Source organism: Ambystoma mexicanum, chromosome 2p (assembly GCF_040938575.1).
Source record: "Ambystoma mexicanum isolate Mex_15411 chromosome 2p, UKY_AmexF1_1, whole genome shotgun sequence".
NCBI lineage: Eukaryota > Metazoa > Chordata > Amphibia > Caudata > Ambystomatidae > Ambystoma > Ambystoma mexicanum.
In genome coordinates this window covers 1,474,098,519-1,474,118,928 of record NC_090923.1, presented here as the reverse complement: position 1 = coordinate 1,474,118,928, position 20,410 = coordinate 1,474,098,519, and the positions used below count along the sequence as shown (strand labels likewise).

General features: G+C 46.8%; 1 protein-coding gene across 3 annotated transcripts in view; it reads left to right on the top strand.

The window, feature by feature from the left end:
• The first annotated feature begins 6,133 nt into the window (after positions 1 to 6,133).
• The window catches only part of LOC138567642 (zinc finger protein 2-like), a 452,076-nt gene continuing 437,799 nt past the window's right edge, over positions 6,134 to 20,410 (top strand). For 2 of the 3 annotated variants that reach the window (XM_069646106.1, XM_069646104.1), the window contains exons 1-2: positions 6,268 to 6,456; positions 6,933 to 7,059. In XM_069646106.1, the coding sequence (XP_069502207.1) occupies positions 6,415 to 6,456; positions 6,933 to 7,059 (169 nt within the window). In that variant the 5' untranslated portion in view covers positions 6,268 to 6,414. Of the gene's footprint in view, positions 6,218 to 6,267; positions 6,457 to 6,932; positions 7,060 to 20,410 lie in introns of those variants that run through there. The other variant, XM_069646105.1, reaches the window with a different exon arrangement.

Below are 20,410 nucleotides of genomic sequence, written 5' to 3'. Positions count from 1 at the left end.
GCAGTCCCGATCTGTGGGGGCAGCAGTGCTTCACGTCGCGTAGCGAGCCTATGGGTGAGCAGGAGAGTGTTGCGTGTCTCGGCTCCTCCTCCCACCTAACAATTCAGCACGGCTCCATCCGCCATCTTTTGTCTGCCGGGGGTTCGCTGCTCATGTCGGCTCTCCACCATCAAATCGCTCCAATTCAGAGCAAACCCACACTCAGGAGCTGGGCATCCACTTCCCCCGCATGTGGGTGCCCTCATAACTTCTCAGCAGTCACTATTACTGCCGTAATACAGGATCAGTGCAGGATCCTGACAGGAGCTCCGTCTGTTTACTGTCTCACACCATGGGCTCAGGCCATGCCCCTCTTCATTTGGTTTATGATGTTGAACACTTCTTTTTGGGTGTTGCTGGCTTTGGTGATTCGGTTGTGGTAGTATTTCTTTTTGGCCTATTGAATTTCCTTTTTGTATGATCGGATTTGTCGCTGATATTGCATTTTTTTTTGCCTGGTCTTATTTTTCCTCCATTCCAGTTCCAGCTTCTTGTTGTTTCTTTTCATGGTGCTGAGGAGGGGGGTACCCCATTTTACCATCACTCTTTTTCATGATGAGGTGAAAGGTTTTTCCTGGGAGATGTTGTCGATTGTTTTGGTGAACCAATTATGAAGTTGGTCTGTTTTTCCATTCAGGTTGGCTTCCTCCAGGTTAGTGATTGGTAGTTTTTAGAGTTCAAGTTGTTCTATTAAGTTTCTTTTCATAAACTCTTTTCTGGGTCCTCAGAGGGCTCGAGTGGCAGTGGGTGACTTCCAGGCCCAACCGGTTCAACTCACTTGTGGTGTCCCACAGGGCATGTGCCTTTCGACCATGCTGTTTAACATGTATACCTGGCCATTGCTCAATCTGCTGCACAGCATGGGGGTCTGCTATAGGAACTGTGCAGATGGCAGTGAGGTACTCATTGAGTGGACGGGTGACCGTGCCCTTGATACAATTACCAAAAATAACATCTATTCCGCCATTCAATCCTGAATGGCTTTAAACCTTCTTGCATTGAATAATGAGAAAACAGAGTTGATGATAGTAGGCTCTGGACCTAGGCTTAAGAAACTAGATCCTCTGTATAGTCACTTTTTTATAGTCACTTTTGCATTGCCAGCTGCTCAATCAAAGTATCCATACTTGTGAAGACTCCTGGTGTGTACTTTGATTCCCAGATGATGTGTAATAGACACGTTTCTTTGTTACGCTCTTCATGCGCCTACTTTAATAATCTTCCCTACTTCCCTCCCTGCCCCACCACTGCTTACTGAAGCACCATGCAAAGGCAGAGATTGTCTCCACCTGGGGACCCTAAACACCTACTCAGCCAACAAACACTCTGCTGACACCTGCCTCCTTCTTGAAGACACTGACCTTGAAATTCTCACACTCACTGAGACTTGGTTCAATGCCAGCTCAGTCACTGCTTTTGACTCTCTCGTACCTGACTGCTTTAAGATCATTTCCAAGCCTCGACCTCACCATGCTGGTGGTGGGGTTGTCTTAATCTTCCCTGAGTGGGTTCCTTCTTGCATCTTACCCACGCAGCTCTATTCATCCTTTGAGAGCCTAGTATGCAAATTGGTTATCTCTCGGTTCTCCACCCTGACCATTGCTAACATTTACCGGCCTCCTGGTTTTACCTCCCTGTTCCTCTCTAAATGGGCTGATTTGTGTTCCGCCTTACTCTCAACCACTTCCAACCTGCTACTCCTGGGTGACTTTACCATCCTATTGGACTCCCCTGGCACAGCATCCACTCTCTTCATTGACCTCTGCACCTCTCCATCCCTCTCCATTCTCCCTTCAGGTCCAACCCACTCTGCTGGACACACTTTAGATGCCCTCATCCACTCCAACCTTCTTATCTCATCTCATCTGGCAACCCCTCTCTCTTGGTCTGACCACTCTCTTCTCTACTCCCACCCGGATCCCTATGACCTTGTGACAACTCCTCCAAAAGTCCTGCCTACCTCGTTCTCTAACATCCGTCCGATGAAACGAGTGCCAGCTGCTGCCTTCACTTCCACCTTCATCCCCCCTTGCCCACCCAACTCAGACACTACCACTGACTCTGCTCTCAGCAACCTCCACCTGTCCATCACCAACACCCTTGACATTCTTGCCCCAGTCATGAGGATCCGCCTGAAACCCACCTCTAAGCGTAACACTTGGTACAACTCTGAACTTGCAGACCTGAAACGCAATTGCAGAGCTGTAGAACAGAAGTGACAAACCTCAGATACACACTCTAAGAAACTGGCCTGCCGCCTACTCCAAAGGCATTACAGACTTCCTATCCATGCCAAGAAAAGGGCCCACATTCAGGCACAGGTATCTGGCGTATCCAACAACATGACTGAACCTTTCCAAATCTGCAGGGAACTTGACAACCCTTCCGCAGTATCCTCCTCCCCTACTCCTTCTCAGGCCCTCTGCAACACACTTGCCACTCACTTCACCACCCCAAAACGTAGGACATTTGAACAGCCTTGTCACTCACTCTCCCCATCCCTCACCCCCTTGCCTCCCTTGGCCACTTACCCTCCTCCTTCCTCCTTCTTGTCCTTCGCCCCTGACTCACCAGAAGAAGTCACCAGAGTTGTCAACTCCATGAAGGTCTCTTCCAAACAGGTTGCCCCTTGCTCATCCAGAACCATCAAGAACAACATTTGCTCTCTCGCCCCTGCACTCTCTGATCTTTGTAACCACTCATTTGCTATGGGTTCTTTTCCATCCTCCCTGAAGCACTTCTTTGTGTGCCCCCTCCTTAAAAAACCATCAGCAGACCCTTCCTGTCCAGCCAACTACCACCCCATTTCCATCACCCCCTTCCTGGGGAAACTGCTTGAGAAGTTGGCCCTGTCCCAACTTAACACTCACACTTAACTGGTTGGCAGACTCCACGACCATCAATCTGGATTCCGAGCCTCCAGAGCCATGGAAACTGCTCTTCTGCACACCCGTGAAGAACTGCCCTCATCCTTGGGTTCCAGCTCCCCTGCTGCCTTCATCCTTCTTGATCTCTCCTCTGCATTTGACACTGTCAACCACTCCATCCTCATACAAAGGCTCCATGACAGCATTGGTATTTCGGAGCGGGCACTGGACTGGCAGACCCCCTTCCTAACTGACCGCTCATCCCAAGTCATCCTGGGCACCGTCTCTTCTCCTACTTCCGTCTCCATCTGTGGCATCCCCAGGGCTCTCTTCTCTTGCCTTGGCTCTTTAACATATACCTTACTCTGCTGGCACGACTCATATCCCCCTTCTCCCCCAACCTCCAATGCTATACTGATGACACACAACTCTTCTTCAAACTTCCTGCGGACGCCCTTGCACCTTCTGTCATCCCTGACTGCCTCTCTGTCCTCCAGGACTGATGCACTTCTAACAATATCTGCCTCAATGCCAGCAAAACAGAGATCCTTCCTACTGGGATCCTGGCACCCAACTTCTTCCCCTCACTATGGCCTTCTTCCATGGGCTTTCCCCCTACTCCTTCTTCTGAAGCCAGAATCCTCAGAGTCATCTTCGACTCCGCTCCCTCCTTCCTCCCTCACACTCAGGACATTGCCAAGAAGTCCCACTTTCAGCTCTTCTTTCTGAAAGGAATTCTACCTTTTCTCACTTTCCCCCAGAGGCTCAATGTCACCCAGGCTCCGGTTCTTTCTAGGCTTCTCTATTGCAATTGCCTCCTCCTGAATCTACCTTCTTCTACTCTGCAACCCCTCCAGCTAATCCAGAATAGGGCAGCAAGACTTATCCTTGGCCCCAAGCCCAGGGACTGCATCTCTCCTGCCCTACAAAGTCTTCACTGGCTCCTGGTTGCTGCACGGATTCAATTCAAATCCTTCTGTTTCATCCACAAGGCTGTCTGGCGCCGGGGACCACACTACCTGTAACTCTTTCTTACTAAATACTCCCCCTCTAGACCTCTGAACTCCTCTGGCACCAATTCTGTGTTTGTAAAGTGGTTCGCTAAACAGATGGCAGGTGGTCGATCGCTTTCCTCAGTAGGCTCCCTTCTTTGGAACAGCCTCCCCCTCCCTCTTCGTCTTGAGCAGGACTTTCTTAAATTCTGGAAGAGCCTCAAGACCTTCCTCTTTACCTCTTTCTTCCCTCCCTCTCTGCCCTGCTTATAGCACAGTCGCTTGATTGGTGTGCAGGGACCTTATGCATCCTCAGGGCCTGACCTCCTACACTGTATCATCCCAGCTGCTGTCTATTCTCAGCACTTGCCTCGGCTCACCCTCCACCCTTGCAGGCTTGCACTTACCATACATTGCACTTCACCTGCTGCTAACCTACGAGCACCACGGCACCTATCCCATTCTCTCTCCCTTCTGCACTTGCACATTTTGAAAACTCACAAGGCATAGTAGGTTTGTCTTCCCCCTTCCTATTGTATTCTCATATTTATTATTGTTATGCATTATCATTTGTAATCATCTATCCTCCCCTGTTCCCTCCCTGTTGTCCCGAGGGCACTTTGAAACAGTATTTGCTTCCTGTATAAGTGCCTAACAAGCAAACAATAAATACATAAACAAATAAATAAATAAATAAATAAACAATGTCCTAATGTGGCTCCCAGAGCCTTCTGTAATACCTCTCCCATGCCTGGGTGAATCCTCTTGTGGCTAATGTTAGCCTCCCCATCATCACTGGAAGAGCTCATGGCTAATATTAACAGGAAGGTTGTAAATATATAGTACGGTCAATACAGCACTCTTGGGTCGGTTTCCCGTCAAATTAGAAAATTGCATACATCTAGTGAGTCCAGAAGCTGATCATTCGGCACCAGGTTTTACCAGGGACTCTGCCAGTCACTTGAAGGAGCTGCAATGGCTCTCACAACCTGCAGGGGTGCTGTGTGTACTCCTTGCATGTTATAAATTCACCTGAGAGTTTATGACATTCTCTGGTTGCGTTCAGTATGCACTGTACAGCTATCAAAGCAACCGTTCCTCACACTCGTACGCCTCAACAACGGTCACGGAAGAATATCTGAAGCACCGGAACTACAAGGTACGTCCCGCTTCGCTCTCTTCTGTAACCGCAAAGAATCCTATCGCTTTCCTGAGCTGTTGCGGTCACCGGAGCGCTAGCAATGAATATAGTGATCCTTACACAGATATGCTTCGGCACTCCATGAATTAATGCTGCGCTCGCCCTGCGACTGACGCGTATTGTATAACACACAATGTAAGCAGTAATAATGAATAAAGAAATAATATACTTAACTCGCTGCCCGAGCAGCAAAGAAAGTGGAGGTTCCAAAGGAGTAGCGTTGTTTATGGGACTATATGGTTGCGGATTGGTCAGGTTTATCATGCATTTATTCATGGACCAATAATACCTTGGACTACCAAGGGCTCTAACTAAAGAGTTATTGGTTTTTGTAAAGCTGCTTGAGAAGTAAATTTTAAGTAAATTTTAAGAGAAAGCATAATCCGAGCCTCCGATCTTGACATAGAATTAGGGGGCCCTACACATCTTTTCCCACCCAGGGTCAGCAAAACTCAAGGACTGGTCCTGCCCGGCAGTAGGGAGAAACCTTCCTGTGGGGATTCACCACGCGAGATCTCATCACAGCGAGATCTTGCGAGACTTCGCACGTAAAGCGCGAAAGATAGAATATGCAGCAGAATCGGAGAGAGGCACGAGGGATACAGTCGGGCATCAGCGCTCCTCCTCAGTGAGGGAATCCAGCACTCCCAAACAAGTCTGCCTCCTCTGCAGATCCCTGCCACAGTTGAGCATAATACCATGGCTGAAGGCAGCCTCTTGGGAGCTCCAGCTGGCAGGGTATATTAATACTTCATCATTCATACTGTGCAGTGAAATCAACTGCATGGGGCAGAGGAATTAAACTGTGAGTACTGCCCCAGCTTCTTCCTGGACATATACATCCCCTGCCCTGTTTGGCAGGTGTCATAATAAACACCTCTTTCTATCACGCAAGCTTCCTGTATTCATTGAGAGCCACTACACTTTCCAACTCCTTGATTTCGGAAAGGGGGTGTTTTCTGAAAATAAGTGGTCACTGATCTCCCAGCTCTCTCCCTCTGTGTGCTGCTGCTTTTGTCTGTTTTTGTTAAGGGGTTGTCTGCGAGCCGGGTAGGGCTTCCAGATAGAAGAACGCAGACCAAGGTCGGCACTCGACGACGAATCTCTCATCTAAGAAGGTAGCATCCTGCTAAGCATGCTTCAAAATATAGTATCTCATTTCTGCGCATGCTCTAACTTCTGGCTGCACCGTATTGCACACTCACTAATAAAACAGCCCTGAATCTCTTTTGAAAGCCCATTTATTATAGAACGGCGGGTGCGCCTTTCTTGTTTTGTCTACCGATCGTTAGGTTTGAATATCGGTGTTATCGCTATGACCACTGCAAAAGAAATGCCGCAGAGGAAATCGGATGAAGTGAGTAATGTACAACACAGTTCCCTTTTTATGGCGAATTGGCATGGCTGCAGAATCTTAAAAACCATAAAACCATAAATCCTGTTGTACGCTATTTCATCTGTTTCTGCAGAACTTGTCTTAGATTTCCTACCAAACATTCACGCATCTATATTATTTCGCGGCATCTTGGTGATTATTCCACCAGGTCCCATGTACGTCTAATCCTTTGTTTACTTTTTAAAGGTCATGACTACTTGCAAGACAGTGCGCCGAGTCACAGTCTTAACATTTTTAAAACACTCTGATTTTTATTTTGTTCTGATTTTAATGTGTGCACACTTAACTTGTTTAGGTGAACGAATTTTAATTATAAACCGATCCACCTCTGTGCTCACTGCTGCCATGTAACAAGGACCAGATTTACTTTGAACGTAAATAATATAATACTTGACACAAAAATTCGTCTTAATTTGTTCAAACCTTGCTATTTCCAGGCACCGCTTACATTTTGCGATGTTGCCGCCTGTTTCTCTGAAGAGGAGTGGACGCTTTTACAGCTCTGGCAAAAGGAACTTTACACGAATGTGATGAAGGAAATTCACCAAGCCTTCACTTCTCTAGGTGATGTTACACTTTGTGTTGCATGGTGTTCTAAGCATGGATTCCCATCTCTGTAATTGTGGAATTTGCTTCTTGAAGTGCTGTTGGGGTGTTAAAGGAGCTATGTAAGTGGTAGAATTGAAATATATTGGAGCAGTCTGTGTAGAACGAGATGGGTAGAGTTTCTCATGCAGTGTAGCCGTGCCAACGTCCTTGAAGTTTTGTACTTCCTCTAGAATGATTGTGAGGCAACATCTTGAAGCACCCTAGAATTATCTGTGTCCCTGTTTACGGACTTCACTTGATCCTAAATAAAAGAAGAGCAAAACAGGAAATGTTCTTACTGATGTAACCTGCACCACACACAGATTCTTAACACTCACACCTTCCCACTACTGTGTGCCACTTATATAGTTCAAGGGGTGCAGAGGCAGGTCCGTCGAAGTGTGCCGGGTGAGCAATTTGAGTTTGTCTAATGATTAGGTAAATCCAGGGCGAAGTACCATTTTCCTTGGTGGCTTCTTTTGCATAGTGAACTTCCCTGCATCTCTGCGCACTGTTGTGACTGGCTTGTGGACACACAGGCAAGACAGACAGTTTCTGGGGGCACTCAGCAGAGAACCAGATTGCAGTGGTCACACAGACTTGGACTGTTGCAAAGATCACAGTGATTGTCCTGATCACATAGCTGGACATCAGTTGCTGGGTGCTTGCAACTGGGCTGTGGTCACACAGCATGACAGTGGCCTTGGGCTCCCAGGTTACATATACTGATCTGGGAGCATCCAGATCAGTGGTGGCTGCAGAACTGTGTTCACATGGCATCAGCCTGTCAGGGCCGTGTTCACAAAGTATCATCCTGCAGGCCCAACACATGAAAGACAAGGCAGAAGTGCCATTCATAGAGGCTCCTTTTATTGACATACAGTCATGACAAAGTCATGACACAGATTTTTAAAGGGGCAACACCCCTCCCCTCCTTTTTCCATAACAAACAATTAAAGAAAACATCAATGGATAGCAAATCATTCAGTCACGAACAGCAATACTTGGTACACTTGGGAAATATAGGGTAAAAAAATAACTACATACATTGGGACTTTCTCAGTTACAAACATTAAAACATACACCAACCAATTTGTACATATTTTGCCGGTGACGGTCGGAGTTGGTGTACTGCTGATGGCATGTTGGCAGTTCTAATACATTATAAAGAACATTTTATTCAGCGGGGTAGAAGGGAACTCCAACCACTGGACAACACCATTGTAAGTTGCTGGAGCAATATTAAGCATACTGACAACCTGCCAGTTCAGGAGCCAGCAAGTCGCACCCCGGAACACTGGGGGCCACATCAGCTGCAGTCTAGATGGTGGGGCAGTCAGCAGTGAGATACTGGTGGCAGTGTGTCTGGGCCCACTCTTTGCTGTCACTCCCCGAGGCAAGAGGTACATTGCTTACACAGCAGTAAATGCTGCACGCCACTTCTCTCTCCATGTGTGCCATCATCAGAAAATCTGGGATGGCTGAGATGGGTCATATAGCTCAGACCACATGCTGATGACCGTGATGGGAGTCTCCAGCTTATCATCTTCAAGCACTGTCTACACTGGTAAATAGCCAAACCGTGGATGTATGTCTGAAAACCCATGCTGGGCACACCTTACAGATGGGTGCGTGTCTGAAAACCCACGCTGGGCACACCTTGCAGATGGTGCCCTTAGCTTGATGTTTAGCTGTTTTGGCTGCTGCCACACAGTGATGGACAGGCAGGCAGGTAGACCATTGTCTAAGTCTCCAAATGCATCCAATCTATGAACTGTTTCACGTTTATCTCTGGCTGATTGTTTGCATGCAGAAACCGCTGTGACCACTGAGCTCAATATTATCGCCACCCAAGGCTGCTACACCTCCTCTTCTGCAGTACAAGCCACAGAGCGGGCCAGAAGGCACCTTTTGCATTTAATTTTCTCTCTTCCCCTTTCACGGAGGTACATAATCTCCGCCTGCTAGGCCCGGGGTCCTCCAGGGAGCTTTTCTTTTCCCCCGAGCATGGAGTGCATCAGCTGCACTGCTTCTTTTTTTCTTTATTAGCTCTGACATGGAGCGCATTATTATTCACCTGCCCTCTCGTGGCCCGGGTCATTCAGAGAGGGAGGCACACTTCAGCTCTGACATCGGACCATGCCGAGCAGCACCGCTGTTGTGGCCCAGGACTCCACTGGCAGGGCTTACCGCCCAATGTTTCACACAAACGCAGGCTTTTCTGGGTTTTTTTCTATGCCCAGCACAGAGCACTTTATTCTTAACTGCCGTTTGGCCCGGGATCACACTGCGGGGTGTGCCGGTGCGGCGAAATGCAGGCTGGCGCTGCCGCTTGTGGGGAGCCGGTGCGCTCCCTCACCTTCCTCTTTTTTTGTATTTTCTTCATTGAAGGTCCGATCCCAGTGTGCATTGATGCTTGCCGAGGAACACGGGGGAGAGACTGCTCACCGATGTGGGGAAGCAGGGCTGCCACAAGACGGTACCACTTATCACAGTAGGGGCTCCCTCTCCACCACTGTCACCTTCAAAACTGAGCATGGGGGGGTTCCAAAACTTCATCACCATTGTTGTGACTGGCACGTGGATACACGGGCCAGCCAGTCAGTTGCTCTGGGCACCCAACAGGGACCCAGATTGCAGTGGTCACATAGCTCTGACATGGAGTGCATTATTATTCACCCTCCTCTCGCGGCCCTGGTCATTCAGGGAGGGGGCATACTTCAGCCCTGACATCGGAGCATGCCGAGCTGCACCTTGTGACTTCTTTTCAGTTTTTTTCCAGCTCCAGCGCGCAGCGCTTTAATCATAACTGCCGTTTGGCCCAGGATCACACTTCATGAGGGCCATCCAAATGAGGGGTGCTCCAGGTACGCACAAACCTACGCACCAGCACCTGGTCCTCAGGGTACATGCTAAGCGGCTTGAGCGTCTCTTCTAAATCAATAGACTGATTGTCTTTCTAATTTCTCCTTAATCCCTCCTGTCAATTCTGGAGCTGTTGGGACATAAAAGAAACATCATTGTTTTCAAATAATCATGCATTTCATCACCTAGAGCCCTTGCTACATTGTGGCCATCTGTATTTGCCCTTGTTGGGGGAGTGAGACCATTTAATTTCTCACAGAATCCGTTTGTTTGTGGATGATACGCTGAAGCAAAATTATGTATGCCTAATACCTAACTGTGATGCTGGAAATTATTGGATATAATATGATATATGATATGATAGGTTATTTATAGCACGCTTAATACCCACAGGTTTCTAAGCGTGGACCGGGGGATCGAACCGGTGGTGCTCCATGTCGTCTTCCTTCCAAGGCGAGCACATTTCTCCTGAGCTATCCTCCCATGACAGGGCCTCCCTGTCCTTGTCTTGTAGACCTTTTTCATGTGTGTTCTGTATTGTTTTCTGCCGAGCAGTCCATGTGGGACTCCTGGCAGTGCAGCTCTTCCTCTTTTTGGTTGTGGGGAACAGACCCTTGGGATACCCTTATGGCACCCATGGGTGGGGGTACAACCCTGTACCCCTAGTGTATGTTTTTGGGCACCTGTGTGTGGCCCACAGAGCAAGGTATGGGCTGGTGGCAGCTCCATGCTGAATTTGACAGTTGCTATGAGTAGCCTCCATTTTGGGATACCCAGGCCCTGCCATTGGAATCAGTTGATTCCTGACAGGAGACAAGATGGCCCCTGTGGCCTCTTGCTTTCTATTGCCTGTTACCTTGTTTTCCCAAAGTCCTGGGAAGCCCTGACTCTGTCCCTTACCCTGACTGGCTGTTGGGTGGAAGTTTCATATATGGTATTGTGGGGAAGTCCAGGCCAGACTGGCTGGAGCCTTCCCAATGACTGTATGTTGTGGGTACGCCCGTGGGGTGGGACCTGGGTGAATGGAGTGTGTGACGAATACGCATTTCATGTTATGGGTGTCTAGTTTCTGGTGGTTGACACAATGAATGAGACAGCCCTGCCCGAAACTGGTATGAATGCAGCGTGGAGTGCTGAATGGCTGGGTATTTGTCCCAATACACATTCCTTGTTGTGAGTGTCTGGAGGGAAGTGAATGACCTGAATACATTGGCAGCCTGATTGGCTGCCTGCCTGCATGAATGCCCTTCTGAATGATTGGTTGCCTGAGTGTGACCCAGCAGAGTGAATGAGAGACAAAACAGTATATGTGGGGACCACTCACTGATGGAAATTGTTCAGAAGCTGATGTCAAAACTTGATGCTTATTCTCAAAGCCGAGCCGGAAGAAGAAGATTAACTGCTGTGTCCCTTCAACGCAATCTGAAAACTGCTGTGCCTTCAAGAAACTGATCCAAGAGAGGACCTGGCTAGGAGACCTCTTCCCGAGCTACGAGGGACCATCGTGCACCAGCTAACCTTTGCTGAAGCGCCCTGGAAGTCAGTCCTCAAAAGGCTGCTGACCAGAGACGGGGACCGCCGCGGAATCACAAATCAAAGCACCTGGACACTGAAGTCCATCACCGTCGAAAATGAACATCGTCGACCGGAGCAGCAATGCTCCATTGCCTAAGAACACTTTGAAGCATGGACTCCCTTGCTCATCACTGTCGACCGCTTTGTCCTGCTGGAGAAAGTCAAGGTCGCCAACAAACCGAGAAAATCCGTTGGTGGGTTTCCCGCCACCCAAAGACCTCAGAGACGCCGACAAAGCTCTGAAAGCCAGCTGTGGTCACATCCCGTTCGCCGACACCAGACGCCGATGACCTGATACCCTTGCTGGGCCAAAGTTCTTCATTGACTCTTTGCAGCAACAAACGATCATCGTCAAGGTGCACCGCGTGCTTCATCTTCGCAGGACGTCCACGACCGATCGTCGACGAGCACCGCCAGGACTGAAGCTGCTGCCTCGCCGCCTTTGTTCACCCTTTTCTTCGTTGGATCTCGACGATCCATGGTCCCTGCCTGAAAGAGAGTCCACTCAAGAAGGATCTTTCGACGACCCGACGTCGAACACTGCTTAACCAGGTACATTGAGGTAGTAGAACATTTATAGAAGGAAATAAGACTCTTATAAGCAATATATGGACTGGGCTTGTTTTATATCTTTATTTACAGGTTGCCAAGGTGGGGGGGATCCTTACACAGAACTGTGTCTTGGGTAGGGACCCAGTATCCTGCCAATTGTCTAACCAACTTGTTTTCCTCCTAAGTCTACTGTTGATACCTTTTGCTATATTGATTTGTATGCCATTTGAGACTGTCAGCAGTAGGTGCATTTTAATGGAATCTAGAGTAATTGGGGTACCACATTGAGACTGTGTATATTTACCGTTTTAGAATTGTCGGAGAACAAAGTGTGTTATTGTGCTTGTGTACATAACTTGAACTTTATATAAAGAACTGTGTTATGACTAACATAGTGTGTGGACATTCCTTTGTGGGTGCTTGGGGACTACACTCTACTTAAGAACCAGCCTGCATCACCTCCTGAGAGCTAAGCCTTGATTGCTCGTCCATTGCTACCAATCAATCGATAATCTTGGCTGGGGTGCTCTGTGCTTCTGCTCTGCCATATAGAGGGCAGGAGTACAGCTAACCCCCCTCCAGTCTTTACACTAACAACATAACTATATTTACGAATAACTCATTTACAAAGTGCGGTCCATTGTCAGATCACAAAACTTTGCACACACCCAATCTTGGAAATACTTCACGTACAAGGAACTTGGCAGCACACACAGCATCAGGGTGCGTGCATGGACCTGCCTCGATCCATCTTGAAAAAGGATATACTACAACTAACATATACCTAAATCCATTACAAGTCTGCAGCATATCTACATAATCTATGTGCAGGTGGTGGAATGGTTCATTTGGTCTGGCAATTACTCCTCTCACTGTCCGCAGAGTGTATCCTGCAGTACATTTCTGGCACACAATACAGTTTATATTGAACTGTGCCACATGTTCACATAGGTTCAGTACAAATCATTCTTCTGCATTAGTAGCAGATAGACCCTCTCAAGTCACATGCGCTGGGTAGTGAAGCGGCTCCAACGCTACCCACAATAATGCTAGAGGCATAATATCTTTCCACTGCTATCCTGTTTCCAAATTGCCCCAGTAAGGGACAAAGAACATCCCTGTGTTTTCCATAAGTCTTTTTCCTCCGGCGATGGTCGTCCTTGTATTTCAATTAACTGTACAATGGACGTCATATTGAATCCTTCCTTAACCAGCATGCATCGCCCTGTTGGCTGCCTTATATTTTTTACCTCACTGTCTTATATAGTTGGATAATAGGCTGCTTTTGGGGCTTCTAAATCTGTGGCTTTGTTTACGCAAGAGATCAAATCTGATCTTTTTGAATGGGCTGCGCATTTCAGGATCGCTATGGTCTCTGGGAAACTCAACGCTTCAAAACGTTTTTCTAATAATCCTGCTTGTTGCAATGGAGTGCCGTCTGCGTGGAGTAAACCCCTCCTTTTCCAACATGACAAGCCTGTGTGTACAGTTGACGTCACATAGGCAGAATCAGAGTACACTGTCACATTCTCATCCTCGAAGCGCTGCAGTGCATCAATAAGCGAGGCTAATTCTTGAGCCTGTGCTGACTAATTTGGGGACAATCTGCTAAACATTACCTCAAATTGACCCTCTCGGTTCAGTTTTTCCACTGCCGATCCAGTATGTCTCACCCCACTCTTTTGGTCAATTCTCGATTATCTGTCAATAAAAAACACTTCCCCCTTCCCTAGAACATTCTCTCTAACTTGGGGAATATCATCATAAAACTCGGTATACGTTGTACAATCATGCATATCATCACTTCTCCCACTGGTTCAGTTATAAACAGTGCTGGATGCACTGTGCTATGCCTGCCAATTTTAATTGCAGGGTTTGCGATCATTACATCATACCCTGATGCTCTTTGTGTGGCCAACATACTTTTAGGTTTTTCCAAAATTGCAAATAATGCATGTTCTATGAACAACTTTATTGAACACCCCATGGTTATGCTTTAGGCTTATTTGATTGTAAAGGAAGTGGCTGCCAAAGATTGCTCACAAGGATAATGTCCTTTCATTACTGGATCTAAGATCCCACTATAATAAGCCAATGGTTTATGACCATGTCCTAATGTCGTTTTCTTTGTGATCACTGTCGTCATGACTTCTCCATTTGAATGAGAGAATAAGTAAAATTATTCACTATAATTTGGAATCTCCAACACTGGGGCCTTTCAGTCATCGCTTCTGTCCATATCAGTTTAATTTTAGCCATCTGTGCCTCTTTGAGTCCTTTTAAAAGTGGTTGAATATATGTATTGTAATCAGAGACCCAGGCCCTGCAATAGTTACATAGGACTAAGAATTGTTGCGTTTGTCTCACTGTTTTTGGCTGTTCAGTCCTCATAATGGCCTCTGTCCTTTTAGGTGTCACTTTTCTCCGTTCGTGTGAAATCAACTGTCCTATATACAGTACTTCTTCTTGGCGATATTGTAACTTCTCCTTATCCACTTTGTACCCTTTATCTGCCAATATAGTCATAAGCTTAACAGTCTTCTCTGCATCTTTCTTCTGTCTCACTACACACTAAAATGTCATCAACATATTGAATTATGGTACTTTCAAGATGAACATTACCCAAGTCCATCTGAAGTACTCTGTTAAAAGTTGAGGGGGGCTTACAGTACCCCTGAGGCAAATGAGTATGTTTCAGACGAATCGTTCTATATGAAAAGGAAGTTAAATCTCCATGAAGGGGAATTGAGAAAAATTCATTTTTTAAATCTGCAACAGTGAAATACCTTAGTTTTGATGGGATATTGCACAATTTTGTCGCAGGATTTGGACTTAAAGTACATTCTGCTTCAACTATATTGTTTAGGGGTCTCAAATCCTGGATGAATCTCCATGATCCCTCCCTATTCATTTTTTTGGCAGGGTACATGGAGAATCAGATGGCACCAACATGCCTTACTTCATTAAAGCGGATATAGTTTAGAACATACCTTCATCCGCTTCTTTAGACTGGGATACTGTTTTGCATGTGGCAAAATTGCTCCTGGTTTGAGCTTAATTTTCACTGCTCCTAATAATTTCACTAGATCCACGTTGTATGGACTAGGAGTGCATAAGACTTTTACCAAGTCTTCATGAAAAAATGGCAGCTTCTTCTTCACCAATGCCATGCGCTACGGTATTTCTAAATTCTCCAATTTTATCCAATAAGTAAGTTTTTTATAAAAAAAAGATTGCCTCCTTATTAGAATAGTCATGCCTTAATAGTTCCTCGTCTGTCAAATCTGTCAACCTATATCCTTCATCGAGGGCTATCACCGTTCTCCATCCCCTTCCCTCATCATCTGTCCCCTGAAGCATCACCCTTTCTTCTCTTAGTATTGCTGCTTCTAGTTCTAAAGGACTTGCCCTTCCTCGTCATCCATTGGAATCTCTGGCCAGAACAAAAACATATCAGGTATCCTCAACATCTTGCCGATCAATTTAGGCAACCATGATAATAAGATAAAAGCGTCGTTCTAGAGGTACTCCTCATAGAGCATTCTTCCCTGTAAATGCTAACATGAGCTCCCTCACATTTACAAAATGTATTCCTGGAGTGGAACACACTATTCCTTCATCAGTAAAAGATATCGTCATGTTAAGTTTCGTCATGAAGTCGCGTCCTAGTAGGTTTACCAGCGTTTGTTTTGGAATATAATAATGGCACCTATAGAAATCGGTAATTCGGTCAACATTTGTTGCGCCAGAAAATCCCTGCATATTCATGACAACGCCTGACATTGGATATTTTCCCTCCATACACAGAAACAAGTTGCCCCAGTGTCCACAAGAAATAAAAACGTCTTACCTCCTATCGTCACCTTGACCCTTGGTTCTTCTCTGGGGTCCGGTATTACAGATAGCACTGAACACATTAGGTCCTTCTGTGGGCTGTCCTATTGTGGATATAAATCTATTCCCGTACCTGTGAAAAGATGTTACGCTCACCTGGCTCCCACAGAGGCGTCGATCTGAACTGGACAGCTGCGGTCTCCTCCAATGTGACGCGTAGGGCCGAGATGACGGATTGCACTGGCCCACCTAGCTTCGTTTGCTTGGCCCGTAGGAATATTCTTCTGCAAATGGAGAAAGGGAATTAACCACCCGTGGAGTTGAGTGTAAATCCCCCCATCCCCCGCTGTTCTCACCACGGATCACCTTTGATGTCCCCTCTTATAGTCTCACCTGATGGTTTGAAAAGATGAGCTCTCCATCCTGCATTGAACGCAGGGGCACGTTGACAACCAGTTCCTTCACTGGCTCGAAGGAATTGGTGAGTTCCAGAACAATATTGACTCCGAAAAGAATGTAGTTCGTAAGAGTTCAAATGCCTGACTTTCACTCTTGTCCGATTCCTTGCAGATTGCAGCTTGACCCTAGTGAAGAGTTCCTCGTGGCAACCGGTAATATTCTGGTAAGGATTTGTATTTCCAACACAGTTCGATAAATAATGTCAATATCTAACCTGTTGCTTTCTCCCTTATTCAGGTGCTGAGAAAAAGTATGAAGTCTCAGGGAATAATACCTCCGGCGGTAAAATCAGGTATATCTATTGTGGTGAGGAGGGTTCCCCTTGATAGTCCCTTTGTTTCACCTTGCTGTCCTTTTGTTTCCCCTTAGGGGCCGGGATTCGGCGAAGATGCAGTGGAAGCTGCGCCGACCCGTGAAGAGGAATAGTACCCCGGTGGTAAAATCAGGTAAGTCTATGGGGGGGGTAACCAATATTCCTCTGTGTATTCCCTTGGATCACCTTGCTGTTCTTGTCTGCTCATTAGGTGCCGGAATGCGGCGGGAACATGCAGGAGGATGCAGTGGTATGTGAAGATGCTGCGAAGGCCGGTGAGTTCAGCGCGGCGCTGCAGCAGACAAGGCGACGCGCATAAAATAACTTCTTTCTTCCAGCTCGAAGGCGCGATGGATCGGGAATTCAGGTAAGGATCAAAGGTATTGCTCTTGTTCTAACCTTTTCTTCTTCTTTCTCCCTTTTTCTAGGAGCTCCAAACTCGAGGCGGGCGTGGCAGAAGACTGGATGCAGACTTGCAGGCACAGTGAGCGTTATGCTGCTGGATGCAGAATAACGCAAAGCGTGTGCTGCTCTTCGCGCGTGGTTTAAATAGCATCCAAAGTAGTCCCAGGTAAGTATTCCTCCCCAGCCCCCCCTCCGAGTAAAAAAATAGTCCCTAGGTAAAATAGTCCCTTCCAAGCCTCATTTGGCTTGGAGCTCTTGCAGCATGGTCTGCATCAGGTAAGCTTGCAGCATGGTCTGCATCAGGTAAGTTCTACCCTATGAGCCTGACGCCTATGGCGCCAGGACTGACTGTTATGCTCACCTGGCTCCCACAGAGGAGTGGATCAGAAATGGACAGCTGCGGTCTCCACCAATGTGACGCGTAGGGCTGAGATGACAGACTGAACTGGCCCACCTAACTTTGTCTGCTTGGCCCGTAGGAATATTCTTCCGATGGTTTGAAAAGATTAGCGCTCCATCCTGCATTGAGCGCAGGGGCGCGTTGATAACCAGTTTCTTCACTGGCTCAAAGGAATTGGTGAGTTCCAGAACAATATTGACTCAGAGATTCCCGGCAAAACGGCAATGGACTGACTCTCCATATGAGCCTGGCGCCATAGGCGCCAGGACTGGTGCCAAATAGCGCCTAGCAGGGGTTGTTGGGCTTGCTTGGGATAACTTGATGCCTGCTTCCGGGTGTTCCTGGACTTGGTCTGGGTCCCCGGGGGTAGGCATCATGACAGCACTCCCCCCCAAGGCCCCTCCTAAAGTCATTCTTCCCTGTGGTTTCGGTTTGTCTGGGAAATTTCGGTGGAATTTTTTCACCAATCGGGGTGCATGAACATGGTCACTAGGTTCCCATGACCTTTCCTGTGGTCCGTAACCTTTCCAGTCGATTAAATAAAAAAGTTTTGACTTTATCAGCTTGGAGTCCAGGATGTTCTTAACTTCAAATTCGGGTTCTCTGTCTACAAGGATGGGGTCTGGTGGCTTGGTTAGTCTTGTCCCTGTTTGCACTGGCTTCAAAAGTGACACATGAAAGACGGGGTGAATTCGCATATTAGCAGGTAAGTCCAACTTGACAGCCACCGGGTTGATAATGGCCTTAATAGAGTAAGGTCCCAAATATCTGGGGTTAAAGGTCTGTGTTCCCTTTAGAGGTATATGTTTTGTGGCTAACCATACTTGATCCCCTATCTGGTATTGTGGAGTATCACTTCTATGCCGATCAGCAACTTTCTTGTATTTTTCTTTCGCCTGTTTTAAATGTGTAGTTGCTTCCTTAAAGGCTTGTGTAATTGTAGCGTGCAGATGGTCCACTGCGGGCATTTCTAAGTATTGGGGTGAGTCAAGGTATGAGGTTCGAGGATGGTGCCCATATAAGGTATAAAAGGGGCTTTGTCCAGTTCCAGAGTGTACTGAATTATTGTATGCATATTCGGCGAGCTAAAGAATGTCTTTCCAATTACTCTCAGTCTGATGTAACATACAACGCAGGTATTGTTCGAGAGTCTGGTTGGTCCTCTCCGTTTGACCATCGGTCTGGGGGTGTTGACTGGTCGATAACCTCACATCGATTTGCGCCAATTGACAGCATTTTTTCCAAAAATGTGAAATGAATTGACTGCCCCTGTCAGAGATCAATACGGACGGAAATCTGTGTATGCAAACAATGTTTTTGAGGAACTCCTTGGCCAGGATTGAAGCTGAAGGTAATCCCTTTAAAGGAATAAAGTGAGCCATCTTGGAAAAAAGATCCACAATAACTAGAATGGTGTTAAATCCATTGCATGGGGGTAGATCAGTAATAAAGTCTAATGATAAGGTGTGCAATGGTGTAGGCGGAATGTCTAAAGGTTGTAAGAGTCCAGCTGGTTTTTTCTTTTGACTTTTGTTTTGGCCGCAAATGCCACAAGACATCACAAATGACTTAATATCCTTTCGCCAGGTGGGCCACCAGAATTGTCTTTGAATTTTAGCTTCGGTTTTTGCAATACCTGGGTGCCCCTCCATTAGGGTATTATGATAATGGGAAATGACTAGCTCTTGTAGTTCCTTGTGTGGCAGAAATAGCCACCCTTGGTAATAAGGCAGATCATTGGTGACAGAGTAGTCCGGGCCTTTCTTTACCCAGTCCTGCAGGGCCTTAGGATCAAAGAGTTGCTGGATCTTTACCTGAAAGTCCTCTAGTGTCTGTAGAGTAGTCATGCCAAGAATCCTTTGTTCGGAAATGATAGGTACTGGTTCTGGGTTCACTTCTGCCTCTTCCATCCCTATTCGGGATAAGGCGTCTGCTTTACCATTCTTACAACCTGGTCGATAGGTTATCACGAAATCGAACTCGGCAAAGAACAATGCCCATCGGAGTTGGTGTGACGATTGGGCCTTGGCTGTTTTTAAATACTGTAAGTTCCGGTGATCAGTGATCACAGTAATGGTATGCCTGGCACCGAGAAGATAGTGCCGCCAAGCCTTGAAGGCAGATTTAATGGCTAATAACTCCTTGTTGGTAACCGCATAGTTTAACTCTGGTGCCGAGAACTTTCTGGACCAAAATGCTACTGGGAGAAGCTGGCCAGTTTCAGGGTCCTTTTGAGACCGGACAGCTCCCATGCCTAGACTGAATGCATCAGTTTCCACTATGTATGGAAGGTCAGGGCGCGGGTGCTTTAATACAGGTGCAGACGTGAATTTCGCTTTCAGCTCTTGGAAGGCATTTTCAGCTTCTTCAGTCCACATAGAGCGTTTATTTTTTCGCAAGAGTGCTGTGATAGGATGTACGACATGTGAAAAATCTGGGATGAATCTGCGGTAGAAATTGGCAAAGCCAAGCATGCTTTGTACTCCTTTAACTGAACTTGGTGAAGGCCACTTAAGGATTGCGTCCACCTTTCATGAGTCCATTCGGACTCCCTTTGGGGTCAGGATAAAGGAATTCAACTTCTGTGGCATGAAAAACGCATTTTTCTAGTTTTGCATATAGTTTGTGCTGGCGCAATTTCTCAAGGACTCCTCGGACGTGCTTCACATGGTCAGATTCTGAAGAGGAGTATCCTAGAATATCATCAATATATACGACAACACAAACGTCAATGAGTTCACGAAGGACATCGTTCATGAAGTATTGGAAGGCTGCTGGTGCATTGCACAACCCGAAAGGCATCACCTGGTATTCGAATAACCCATACTTAGTGCGAAAAGCAGTCTTCCATTCGTCACCCTCTTTTACACGTACCAGATGGTATGCCCCCCTGAGATCTAATTTAGTGTATATACAAGCGTCCT